Source organism: Manacus vitellinus, unplaced genomic scaffold (assembly GCF_001715985.3).
Source record: "Manacus vitellinus isolate BGI_N305 unplaced genomic scaffold, ASM171598v3 scaffold_6_pilon, whole genome shotgun sequence".
Lineage (NCBI taxonomy): Eukaryota > Metazoa > Chordata > Aves > Passeriformes > Pipridae > Manacus > Manacus vitellinus.
This window is the reverse complement of record NW_021940750.1, coordinates 33576007-33589423: the sequence shown is the minus strand read 5'-3', so window position 1 is coordinate 33589423 and position 13417 is coordinate 33576007. Positions and strand designations below refer to the sequence as shown.

General features: G+C 41.1%; 1 protein-coding gene across 1 annotated transcript; it reads left to right on the top strand.

Moving 5' to 3' along the window:
• Window positions 1-571: 571 nt before the first annotated feature.
• BAG5 (BCL2 associated athanogene 5) lies at window positions 572-5242 on the top strand. Its single transcript, XM_018082216.2, has one exon. The coding sequence runs from the start codon at window positions 597-599 to the stop codon at window positions 1947-1949; it is 1353 nt and encodes a 450-aa protein (XP_017937705.1). The 5' UTR covers window positions 572-596; the 3' UTR covers window positions 1950-5242.
• Window positions 5243-13417: the final 8175 nt, after the last annotated feature.

Below are 13417 nucleotides of genomic sequence, written 5' to 3'. Positions count from 1 at the left end.
TGAGTTGAGGCGGCGGGGCGGGGGCGCCGGCGGACGAGCCCTCCCGCAGGTGGCCGCTTCGCGGCAGCCCGTTGGTCATTTGCCCCGCCCGCCGGCCCCGCCGCGGGGAAGGCGGGAGGTGGCGGCCCGTGAGGGGCCCGCGGGCGGTGCTGAAGGGGAGCGAGGTGAGTGCGGGGAAGGCGGCGCTGCCCCGGGGTTGTGGCACAACCGCTGTTTTCCGCTCAGCCGCTCTCCTCCCCTTCCCCTCCGGGTTCTCCCTTGGGCTTCGGGTGTCCTGTTTGTTCTGCGGTGGCTTCAGCTGCAGAGCAGGTGGGGAAGGGAGGGCTGAAGGCTGTGGGTGAGCGCGGGGAGCTGGTGGTGTGGCAACTCAAGCATCACCCCTGCGGCCCGACCGCGAGAAAGGTGTAAAAAAATGAGAGAAAGGGCGGTGAAATATCAGCCAAGTGGTTTATGCCTATTGCTAGAGATTTTTAAAATAGCTTCAGTGCTGAAGTGCTTCAGGAAGTGAAAGTTGCGACCTGTGCTTGCATGGCACTTAAGCAAGTCTTGTTCTCCTTTGCCTTACAGTTCATCTGAAACTGGACGAGAGAAGAGGAATGGATATGGGTAACCAACACCCATCCATAAAACGGTTGCATGAAATACAGAAAGAAGTCAAAGAGATTGAACAGCAAGTGGCTGTCTTCAGTGGTCTGTCTACCGACCGAGATTACAAGAAATTGGAAAGGAGCCTTACTAAACAGCTCTTTGAAATAGATTCTGTAGACACGGAAGGGAAGGGGGATATCCAGCAAGCCAGAAAGCGAGCTGCCCAGGAAACAGAGAGGCTGCTGAAGGAACTGGAACAAAATGCAAACCATCCGCGCAGACTGGAAATAGAGTCGATATTCAAGGAGGCACAGTCTCTTGTGGAACGCGAGATCACGCCTTTTTACAAAGGAGGAAACTGTATTAGTGACGAATTTGAAGAAGGAATCCAGGACATTGTGTTGAGGCTTACCCAGGTGAAAACTGGAGGGAAAGTTTCTTTACGCAAAGCAAGGTATCGCACTCTGACAAAAGTGTGTGCTGTTCAGGAGATTATAGAAAATGGTATGAAGCAACAGCTGTCCCTGCCACTCTCTAATGATGCACATCCTTCTGTCGCCAAAATTAACTCTGTAATGTGTGATGTGAACAAAGCAAGAGGAACTCTTATTGCTCTTCTGATGGGAGTGAGCAGGAATGACACCTGCAGGCACCTGTCCTGTGTGCTTACAGGCCTCATTGCTGATTTAGACGCTTTGGATGTCTGCGGTCGCACAGAAATCAGAAATTACAGAAAGGAAGTAGTAGAAGAGATCAATAAATTGCAGAAATACCTGGACTTGGAAGAGGAAGCAAATTCTACTCACGCTTATGATTTGGCACAAAATCAGTCCATTCTAAAAATAGAAGAGATCCGCAAGAAGATGAAGGAAGTTAATTCTTTACTTTTAAAAACAGAGAATGCTTCTGATTTGTATTTGGGATCCAAAGCAGAATTGCAGGGATTGATTGCCCACCTAGATGAGGTGAGTGCTGGAAAAAATCCCTGTATTAGAGAGGCCAGGAGAAGAGCAGTAATTGAAGTTCAAACTCTTATAACATATATTGATTTGAAGGAAGCACTGGAGAAAAGGCAAATGTATCCAGAGCAAACTGCTGCTGAACATCAGTCTCATAAAGCAGTTTGGACTGTTCTTGGAAACTTGTCTCAAATTCAGCAAGAGGTGATTTCATTTGATGGAAACAGAACGGATAAAAACTACATGAGATTGGAAGAACTTCTTACAAAACAGCTTCTGGCCCTGGATGCTGTTGATCCACAAGGTGACGAGCGGTGTAAGGCTGCCAGGAAGCAGGCAGTAAAGCTTGCACAGAATATTCTTTACTACCTGGACATGAAAACAGATGAATGGGAATACTGAAACAGCCACGGCCTGACACAGAAGAACACTTTTTCCTCTGGCACTTTATGCAGATCATTGGCAGCACATAATAAAGTGGTGTGTTCTGTGCTTGCTGAAATCACGGAGATTGCATAAGCAGTTGACTTGGCTATATGTCTGCTATCCCACGCAGTCACCCACTTGCCATGGCAACTGTCGGTACACCATCAGCAATTCTGGTCACTGCTATAAGCAAAGAAGTGCAATTCTCTGAAGGAATAGCTTAATACTTGAACAAATGGCTTTTTTTCTTTCTTTTTTCCTCTCCTGTTTTTGTTTCAATAGCCTTGTGCAATGTTCAGTGAATGCAGATTTTTCAAAGACACAGAAACTTCCTTATGGTATAATACTGGCAAAATTATTTAAAGAGACTGGACGTGAAAATTAATATTCAAGCATGAGGCTCCATCCAGCAACTTCACAGCAGTCTGGATATACTCTTAATGTGCTGTTACAACAGAAAGTATTAAGGGCAAAAAGCCTGCTGGCTTCTGGATTGTACTTGATTTATTCCATCCATCACACTGTCTAGATTTCTCAGTTAATGGAGCTGTAATGCCAACTGCAAATGAGCATTTACATAGGCAAAGCCAATTATGTCAATTTTTTATAATACCTGAGCCCTTTGATTTGCAAAAACACATCTTTTGTTGGTGGAAACTCTTTCAAGTCATTGCTTTAAGGTACTGAGACTTGGAGAGGAAAATCTGTGCGTTTATACCAAACAGATAAAGGGGATTTCGAGGATTTCAAACTGCCATCCATAAACCCTTGAAAACTGCACTGAACTTTATTTAGTGGCTGCTTAGGTGTCTTTTAAAACTCTGCTGTTGCATCTTGTTTTCACATTTGGTGAAAACAAACAGAATTCACTTTGAAGTGAAACGAGCATTTTGGAATTATTTTTGTAAAATTAGGTAGCTAGCTATAAAGATGTCCTAATGATGTAAATGTGTGATACATGGTCAGGTGTGGCTTCAAGAATGTCTTGGAAAAGACTTGTGGCAAATGTCTCTCCTTGCAACTCATCACTTAATTGTTTTATTATATTCATAAATAAGCTTGCTTGTACAATTGTATGCACCTACCTTTTTGTTTGTGGCTGCTAGTGCCAATGACATTTCTACTATGGCATGTTTTTTGGCATTTTATGAGAGCATGGCATTAAAACGAATTAATTATAAAGATATATTCAATTATGGATAATTTGCACTCAGCTCTTTCATGATGAACTAGGGAATTACTGTTCTATAGATGATGATTTGCACCACTTTAAGGAGTAAAAACCATTTCAGATGTTAAATATTTTTAAGATCTATTTTTGACTGATTAGAGAAGACAGTACTGTCTGTGAGAGACAAGTGCCTTTATGACACTGCTAACTTGCACCGTCATATGTAGATATAGGAACTGTTTACTGGCAGCTTGTTACATTTGTAATCTTTGCAAACTGGATTTTTCACATATATATCTAATTCTACTATAGGATATGTCAAGTTAACATGGTAGAATAGGTGACAGTTGTCCTGTAGAGTCCCAAGAATGAGTATCAGATTTGGGAAATGTGGATTCTGCTTAAAAACTAAAGTATTGACGTGGAGGTGGGGGACTTTGGGCAGGTCTTCTATACCTATTGCTCCAAGAAGAATGTGTTCTGTAATATACTATGAGATGTTGATTGAAGGCTGCATACCTTCAGAGTGTGAATAGATTTTGTTTGTGATTGTACAGGTGTTTGCTTTGCAAATCTGCTTGCCAAAACTGATCTAATTGAGTGCACTGCCTAAGGCACAATTTGGCAATGACAGAATGTTTGTTGGAGGATCTCCCTGCTCCTTCAGAAACGCAACCCCATTGAATTTATCTTTCTTTCCCCCAGAAGAAATTTCCCCTGGTTAAAATTCCAACCTATATTTGAGTACTGTGTGGCTAACACAGAACATTAATAGTGTTATACACCTGAATTATTTTACTCATTTCAAGCTTTCTACACGTTTGAACTGCAACTTCAGATTTGCACTTACAGTTTTAGGAAAGATAAGATTTTGATAGCATAATGATATTATTAATTTTTCTTTAATATTACTGTCAGTTCTGCAGTGATTACTTGTAGTTTGTTTAAACAATTTGGTGTCTGTGTTCTCTGGAGGTTACATGTAGTTTTATGAATGTTTGAGCCTCTTACGTAAAGATGAATAAGTATAGTTATCAGATCTGTTCTATTTTAAATGTCTTTTAGCTTTTCTGAATGAATTATTATACCTGCATCTCTAAGAAGGCAAATGTGTAAGGTTAGTGTAATTTTGACTGAGTTCAGTAGCAAGGTATTATGTGGATTAAGCTTTTTTCCATTGTTCTGTAATCTAATAAATTGACTATTTAAATTTTATGGTAAAATCCTCATCTGGAATGGGATTAGTTCACAGTTTTTGCATGAATGAAAGTAATAAAATAAATATGCTTAACCAAAAAAAAAAAAAAAAGGAAAAAGAAATGCACAGATTTCTCAAAAATTTGCTTCTATGCTGAAGAATGTAATTTCTCTGGTTTTTTATGTCCAAAGATCGAGACACACACAACTTTTCTTTCTGATACAGCAGGCTGAAATAATCAGCAAAATGTAAATGGACCAAATGGCAAAAGCCTGCATTTTAGTACTATACTGAAATAGAACAACTTTTCTGTGTGCTGTGTTATTTACCTTAGAGGAAAATAATCGATTGGATATTTGGGGGAGAGGTAATCCTGCATCGTGATTCCTATTTGTTAATTGAATTTCTTTTTAAACTAATTTTCTTTAGTTATTTCAGTGTTTATTTTTGTTGTTTGCCACTCAGAGTGGCTTTTGTGTGATACCAGCTTGGAAGAGATTTTTGTTAAGTACAATTCCTACCTTTTCTATTTAACAGAAATCGATGTACGTGCTCCTAATGGTGTATATGTCTTCAGTTATTGCTGTGTAGGATATGGCATTTGTATATACAGATTCAAGATTAAATATTGCAGTGTTACATTCTTGATTATTAATACAAATACGTTACTACTTTTGCTAGGTATTCATTTGAATGTTAAGCCCTGATGCCTTTCTCTATTTATGTTTGAATGTGAGTTATCAGAATGTAAATGATTTTTGTCCTAGAGAAAGTGTTTTTATTAAACATGCAGACATAAAGCTCTCTTCTTTCTCCTCTCCTTCTTTAAAAGTCTGCTTTTTCACTGCTGTAATTATGAAAATAAAGTTCTTTGTGTGGATACCACTCCTACTTGGTAAATCTGTTGCCTTTTGGTTTTCTCTGCGTTCAGCCTTGAGTTAACATCACATCAGTCGTTGCTTGCATTCCTTCTTCCCTGGCAGCTTTGCATCCTCCCGGGTTCCAGTTGGGTGATCCCTGCAGGAATGCTCGTGGCTGTGTTAACGTCTCGCCACTTTCCTGCTGGAGGATGCCGCCGGAACAGATGAGCTGGCAGAACGGGCGGCGTTGAGTCTCTTCGCGCAGAGTCAGTGTGGATTCCAGAACCTCTAGCAGGAGTTTAGCTAATCTGGTTTTCAACTGTGCAGATGAGGCAGGTTCCCTGATTGTTCTGGTGGCTCGGTGTGTTTTTTCGAGATGCAGTGAGCCACGTTACCGGCTCGCTGCTGACAGAAATCGGGAGTTCTGTTTCTGCCCAGAAGGCTGCTGCCTTTGTGCAGTTTCTGCTGCTTGGCCAACTCTGATGAGTCAATCCAATAAAATGGCAGAAAACAAACAACAAAAATGGAGGAGGGGGGTTTAATGAGCCAAAATGGCTTTTAGAAAGGTATATGGGCCAGAAGTACTGCAAAATGAAGGGGTGGGTCATGCAGCCACGGGCTAGGGAGCAAAGGGTTAAGATTTTCAGTAGCACTCATTAGATCAACTTGCATAGTTAACTGGAGGAAGAAGAAGGAAGGGTGTCACTACTGACTCCTACAGAGAAGTAGGAATTTTCTGCTTTAGTAATGGCATATGACAAAGGCAACACAAATGAATCATGTATGGAAAATAAACCAGTTGCTTTCAATCGTGCTTTTGTGATCATGTCACAAGTGATCATTTGTTACAGAATCATTAAGGTTGGAAAACACCTCCAAGATCCATGAGTCCAACCTCTGGAAAAAATACAATCTTGTCAATGTACTACATGCAGTCTGGATAAGCCTAGCCCAGAAGACAGGTAAGAAGTTTAAAAAAGGTTGAATGAAGGTAAAAACTTAATCTTTTTTCTCTCCCTTTTAACAATATAGCTTGTTTGAAGGAAATGTATTCTTCAAAGACCAGTAAGTCATCTGGGCCATGGCCGTAGATGTGGCTCAGCCAGCTGCTGACCTGTTTGTCTCAACCACCTGTTTGCTTGTCAAAGGAGGGAATTACTTTGCTAAGGATTTTTTTGTGTGTGTTTGGGACAGGCAGATGTTGGTGCCTGAAATGGTTTAACTGAAAAAACTCTGAATTTTATTTCCATATAGGTTTATCCTCTCCTTTGGAGAATTCTCAGCTGAGAACTTGAAGGAGTGGAAGGACATTAATACTGAGCTCATGGATTGAAGGCCTGGGGGTTCAAGCTGGCTGCCAGCAGGAGACATTTAAATGGCAGGATCCAGGAGAATATTCCTGCTAGAGGAAACTGGTAGCAGAGACATAACCAGATGTTTTTCAGAGCTGATGTTTTGAGTAAACTCTATATCTGTTCCACTCTTGCTTATGAGCTTTCATTAAAAATGGATTCTTAGGGAAATATTCCTTGAAATGCTGTCAGGCTTTCTGTTTTAGATGAAGCTGAGAATTTACATGTAAAGTTTTTGCTGAGCTATGGTGGGGCATGTACTAGTTGTTGGCTGACCTGGGTGTGATTCTGGTTTGCTATATGAAACAATAATGTCCATAATGCTTTCAGTTCTATGAGTAGGCATGAAGATGTCAGCTGAAAGCTGGTCATTAACTGAAGAAGCCAAAAGATGAGCTGTGCTTTTGTTGAAGGCTTTCCACAACACTTACCCTTTCTCTCTGCAGCATTTGGTTCTGGGGACTGCCAAGCACAGATGATTGCATGAGTTGCACTGCTTGTCAGCTCAAAAATAATGAGGACCTTTTCTAAGTCTGCAAACTCTTCCTACAGGACATAAATTGTTGCAGAGTTTGCCATTAGAAATGGAAAAGTACAATGAGTTTCTTAATTGGACCATTTCTCCTAAATTAGTTTTGCCAGACAAACTTCTGTGCTACAGGAATTCCTTGTGAAACCTGTCTTTCAGGCAGCTATTCAAAAACATCTCACGAGGGAATAAACATAATGATGCAGCGAAATGTTCCTAATGAGGTCCAGAACACATACACAAAATCAAATCTGTGATCATGATCCCCAAGAAGTCTATAAACCAAATCAAAATCTCAAGGAAGGCTGGAGGAAAACAAAGCAAAAAACTAGTATAATTAGCAGGTGGGTGGTTGACAGACTTATTTTAGTTTTATGATATAAGAAAAGCAAGCAGAGCAAAGCTCCCTTTGGCCTTGTTGCAGTTATACCTAGTCTACACCCTGCAGTTCCACATTGTTTTCCACCCTGTGTCACCCTAAGTGCTCCTCCAGGGCATCATCTGGCTGATGGGGGTTAGCCTTGCTGTGCCCTTGGGGAAGAGGGTGCCACCCATCTCCAGGGATGCCATAATTACCCTCATTCTCTCTGAAATGTCTGGTCATGGCAGAATTTTGGAATACCAGCATGGCTTGCAGAAAGGCAGTGTGCAACACTAAGGTTATATCCCATAATAAACTGGCAGTTGGAAGGGATTCTATAATAACTGGTAGCAAGTCCAGGTAAGATTTCTTTTGTGTGTTTATGCTGAATTTATTAGGCTTTTAAAGAAAATTCTTCATATCATTGATTTATTCAAATCAACCTGTAGCCTATGATCAAATGTCTCTTTTTTACCTTCCAGGTGCCTCATGTTAATACCACATGAAAAGGAGGTTTGAAGAGCTCCGCCGCCTATGGATATTAATGAATGGCCTCTGCCCACTTTGAGACGTCTAGTAAAAGCAAGATTTTTCCAAAACACTCAGCATCCAAAGTTCTCACTGTGACAAGTAAGGGCTTGTTTTGAAAAGGAGACCATCCACAGACCCACACGCTCTGTCATTTCTTGTCACAGACAACCGTGGGATCATCCCTGCGGCTAATCGAGACGCCACTTAAAATGGCTTTGCCTCATTCCTCCAGTGAAAGGTTGTTCCAAAGCATCATTGCTGTGAGGACTGAGTAACCTTCTAATTTCCAGCGTAAACATATTCATGAGAAGCTTTCTTCTCCCCGAGTGTGTAGTCTACAATATATTTATAGGCCACAGCTGAATTGCCTCTCAGCTCCTGTTTTGCTTGGCTACCAAGCAAATACACCCAAACAGGCTGAACTCCTTTGAAAATCTCTATTCTCTGAATCCAAAGAAAATTTTAATAGTATTTTTCAATTTTTCTCAGGAGTTTTTTCAGTTCTGAATGTATCTAAGACTAAAACTTCCAACTGGAAGTAGGATTCCATACAGGACATATGTGGCCATAGTGCAGAAGGATGATTTACATTGTTTGATGCATTGTTTCAAAGGAAATAAATAAAATAATCACATCTCTAGCAGTGAAATTATAAAAAACTGAATTATGTATTTTTAGTACTTTCTTCACGGCATTGTCTTCATGCCCAGCTTGCTTAGCCATTTGGATATTCTAGCAATCAATAATTTTGAGTGTAGAAAGAGGCTGGAAACATTTTCAACCTCTGCTATGTTTTTTTTTGCAGCAGCAGCGGTAGTAGGTGTGGTGTTGTTTGAAGGAACTACATGTGAGTGGTTTTAGATCAGAACCTCTTGCTGATCATTCTGCTTGACTGGAAGTATGAATTTACTTAGGCAAGTGCAATAGTATCCAAACTAGATTAAAAGGTTCCCCAGGGAGAGTCCATGCTCATTCGTGACAAAGCTCTTTGAAATCATCAGGTAAGGCAGGAGACTGCTTAGTAAGTGTGGCCATAGTGTAGAAGGATGATTTACATTGCTATAATGTATAGATGTGATTTCAAATTTTCATTATTAGAAGTACTAAACTCTTTTAAAAAAAATCCAGTAAACTAAAAAACACCTTGCTGACCATATATACACAAGTGGACATTTGTATGGGGTGTGTGCTGTGGCTTTCAATCTTCTTCAAATTATACACTCAAAAAATACTTATGGCTAATTAACTTCTAAAAGTGCCAGGTATCACTGGGAGTCTGCAGAACGCTAGCTGGAAAGATTACTGAGCCAGTGGCTGCTTTGGGAAGCCTTAGAATAGCCTCATTCCAACTCAGTGTTTCAGGACATTTCTCAGCATCCCTGTTTTCAGAGCAGAAGGCAATTTCTTGTCTCTTATTTCTACAGAGCTATTGTGTTTCTGATGTGTTTCATCTCTGCCTTTTCATTAATAACCATTAATTCAATTTTGTGGCAAACTTCATCATATCTGGTCCATCTTGTTCTTCCCAAGCACAAGCTGCTTCCCAAGTTACTAATTCTTTTGTGGGCACTATTTCCAACGCTTGACCACTGGCTGAATTATTTCTCTGTCCCGGTACAAACCTTACAGCTTATATTCAGGGTGCATTTCTCTGGTGAAGGTCAATTTTGCTCACTTGGTCAGACCTGGAGACACAGAAAAAATACATGGTCTCCACATGAATTACTGTGTTATGGATCTCTGGGGCCAAGGCTCTGGTAGTTGTGAAAAAGCTGTTTAAGCAACAAGGCAGCTGGGAGGACTTTTATGAACTTCATTCCTGATACAGAAAAAGAGGATGTTAAGAGGTTCCAGCAACAAATAAGAAAACATGAGAGGGAAGAAGAACAGCCAAAAAGGTGACTAAAAATACTAATATTGCTGATATACTCAGCTGATAGAAGGTGTTGGGAGACAAGATGGAGAATGGGATGGGGCTCCAGGAGGCAGCATGACAGCAGGGCAGTGGAAGTCCTGAGACAATATCCAGGCTCTGCCAGGAGTCCAGATCACCTGACAAAGCTGGTGATAAAGCAGGTCTGAGGTTAGGCCAGGAACACAGCCAGAGGGTTGGGGTCAGGGCCCCAGGACCAAATAGTCAAGGATAACAATCAAAGATGAAAAGGGTGATAACAATCAAAGATGAAAATGCTTTAGAGAGGCTTTGTTAAGCAGGGGAGCACTGAAGAACTGGTAATGGAAAATAATTAGTGATTGAATAAGCACAAGGATAAACCAGGGGAAACTTAGCTTTGGTCTCAGCTCATAAGACTGCATTCCTATAAATCCAGTTGCTGCATATTTCAAGGACCTGAGCATGGAAAAGGCCTGGACCTTCAGCAGCTATGCAATTTTGATCATATGATACAAGGTCAGCTACACACCTGAACATCCAAAGTTCATGATGCAGCTGCATTCTGACTTGCTTACCACAGGACGATGCTACATGACTGAAGAGTAGAAGATGCAATACTTGTATTTAATGTAAGGCTAACTGACCTTGACTCACCGAAGCTGCACAAAACTTCACTTGGAAATTTGAGTGGTCCCTGCAGCATCCTTTTCAGTTTTGCCACTACCTCACAGAGAGCTTTCTGGAGTATTTCTGCACATCTGTCCCTATTGTATGGACATAAAGACAGTGAAGATGTTCCTACAATGCATCAAAGACAATATCTCCATTATAGAAAGGGAAACATTCTGTCATTGCACAGGGCAATAGAGAAACATCCTTTGAAATATCATATGCACTTCTGGTCATTCCCCCACTCAGGGAAGCTTAATGACCACAAGAGGTGCAGAACAGACCAGGGGAATGAAGGGCCTGCTCTAGTGGAAGGCATTAAAAGAGCTGGGTTTTGTAGCCCAGAAAAATGAAAAGTGAGAATAAAACGTAAGATTGCTCTCTCTAAATAGCAGTGTAAGTATCAAAGATGTAAAAGTAATTACTTAAGCTAATGGATGGTGTGGGCAAAAATACAAATGAATAAAAATGAGCCAACTGGAAATGAAAAAGACAATTTGTGAAGGAAACTATATAAGATGTTGCCTTGACTTGATTGCCCCAGAGGTAACATTGAGTCCTTGAGTACCTTAAATCTTCTGTGGATGTGCTAGTATATGTCATATATTTCTATTAATTATTTCTATTTATTATTTCCCTTCTTTGGAAATAATGCACTGTCCACTTCAGAGTAGCTGTAAGGTTTTGTTCAATTCTTCCTGACATGAAGCCATCCTATGATGGTAATGTGGCTAAGTAACAATGCATAAAAAGTTATTCAATATTTCTCTTGAAACTCCTTATTCAGTATCTGGGTTCACATATAATTTCCTGCAAGTAATATAAATCCTACTCTGACTATACCATTACTAATTTCATCACAGCCTCAGCAGATTTCACTGACATTGATGAGTTTGATTTCAGAGCACCCACGGGAAGCTCAGGCTGTTATTTTTCCTTGTTCCTAACTGGCTTTGGAGACCTGTTGGTGGGAGATGCTGCACTGTACTCATGTTAAAATTTACATGCTCATCTCTAACATGCCTTCACTGACTGTGTGGGAGCACACTTTTCAGGAGCCCACAGCCACCAAATGAAGGCATTTTTTAACAGTAACCCAGGAAGCAGATGTCTGGCAGACATTAAGTCACAGAATCAGCTTGGGAGGGACCTAAGGAGAGCATTTAATGAAAACCTTTGCATTAAGGGAGGATTAGTATCAACAGATCATGAGTGACTAGTATTTGTGTAACCTTCTCAGAGAATCCACATCCTCTGCAGGTAGCCTGTTCTAGCTCTTTAGTACTTCTATAGTTAGCAAGTGTTTTCCTAAGAGCTTGACTCTTCATCTAAAGATTTAAATATTACTGATTTTTTCCCCTCTTATTCTATCACCATCAATGTGGAGAATAAGTAATGATTAGTAATAAATAACTAATCCCTTATTATTCACAGAAAATAGATGTTTCCTCAGCTCCCCCTTTAGCATTTGCTTTTATAGATGAATCACACAAACAGCTTCGGTATTCCATCATAAAATAACTCCACATTATTTACATTTCTATCACTGAGGTGGCTCTCCCATAGGTGCTCACCATGGGCCTATTTCTTGAAGTGCTATTCCCAAAAATGGACACAGGACTACATCTGGGGAGTCACTGGCAATTAATAGCATGGCATAATTGCCTCTCATATTTTAGCTATTACAGTCCTATAAACACAGCCAAGAACACCTTCCTTGCAAGAGCAGCACACAGTTGACTCACATTCAGCACATGATCCTGCATAAGCCCAGACCTGTCTGATCTTACCCATCTAATGCAGGACTCCTGACCCTGGTTTCTGCCTCTGTCCTGCCTGCAGTGAGGGTGAGAGCAGGTTTTTGCTGTTCCAGGCAAAGGCTCCTGCCTGCACCACAGCTCCCCATGCCAGCCATGGCTGGCTGCCACCATCTGGGATTCACTGACCAGCTGCCAAACAGCCCCACCAGAAAATGACCTCTCCAGCTGCATCCTGGAGCTTGTGCCCCACCATGTGAATGGAGATGCCAGATGGCTCCTGCCCAGCCAGGCATCCTATGTGCCATTAAGCTTTGTGGATGCTTGAAAAACTTGCAACCTCCAGATCCTTTCCTGTCCCACCTCTGATCTTCTGGAAGTTCAAAAGACAGAAAGGATTCAGGCAGAAACTTTTCTACCCTGAATTATCAAGATGGACAATTGAAGGGAAGGTGTTTAACCAGAGAATGAGACATATTTCAACTATTCATTCTGAAACCTTCAGAACAGGTCTCATTCAGAGATAGTTCCCAAACATCTTCTGAAGAAAAAGAACTGTTCAGAGAGCTGTAAGAGAGCACTTAAAAAGATCTCACTAGAAACTTTTCATGTTGCTGAGCCTTCTCCTGATTCCCACACCCTTCCTTAGTGTTACATGTTCAGCTGCTGAAAATAGGAGTGCCTTCTGCTTTCTGGCATGCTCATCTGCTCATGCAATCAAGGGCACACTCTCTGGGGTTTTATAGGCTTGTGTAGCTCTTTGGGGACAAACACATTGTCTTCCACATAGTCTGGATTAAGGCAGTCAGTGAACTGGATCACTTACATTAGTGATTGCCAGGCTGTATTTTAAGATGAGGCTTTCTCTGTATACTCTGTATTTCTCATCTGTGTTCTATCTTGAAAGGGGAGAATATTTAAAAAGAAGAAGATAGATGTGGGTGGCAATCGTTACCACAGGCCTGGGAAAATCTTTTGATATCTGGCCCTTGAGTTGCTGGTTCCTAAATTAATGATTAGATCCTTCTATGTGTTGGTGCAATATCCAGCACTGTGAGAAGTTAGACTGGTGACACTGGGCAGAAAGGTCAGGCTGTGCTTGACCTTAATACCTGCCTCAGT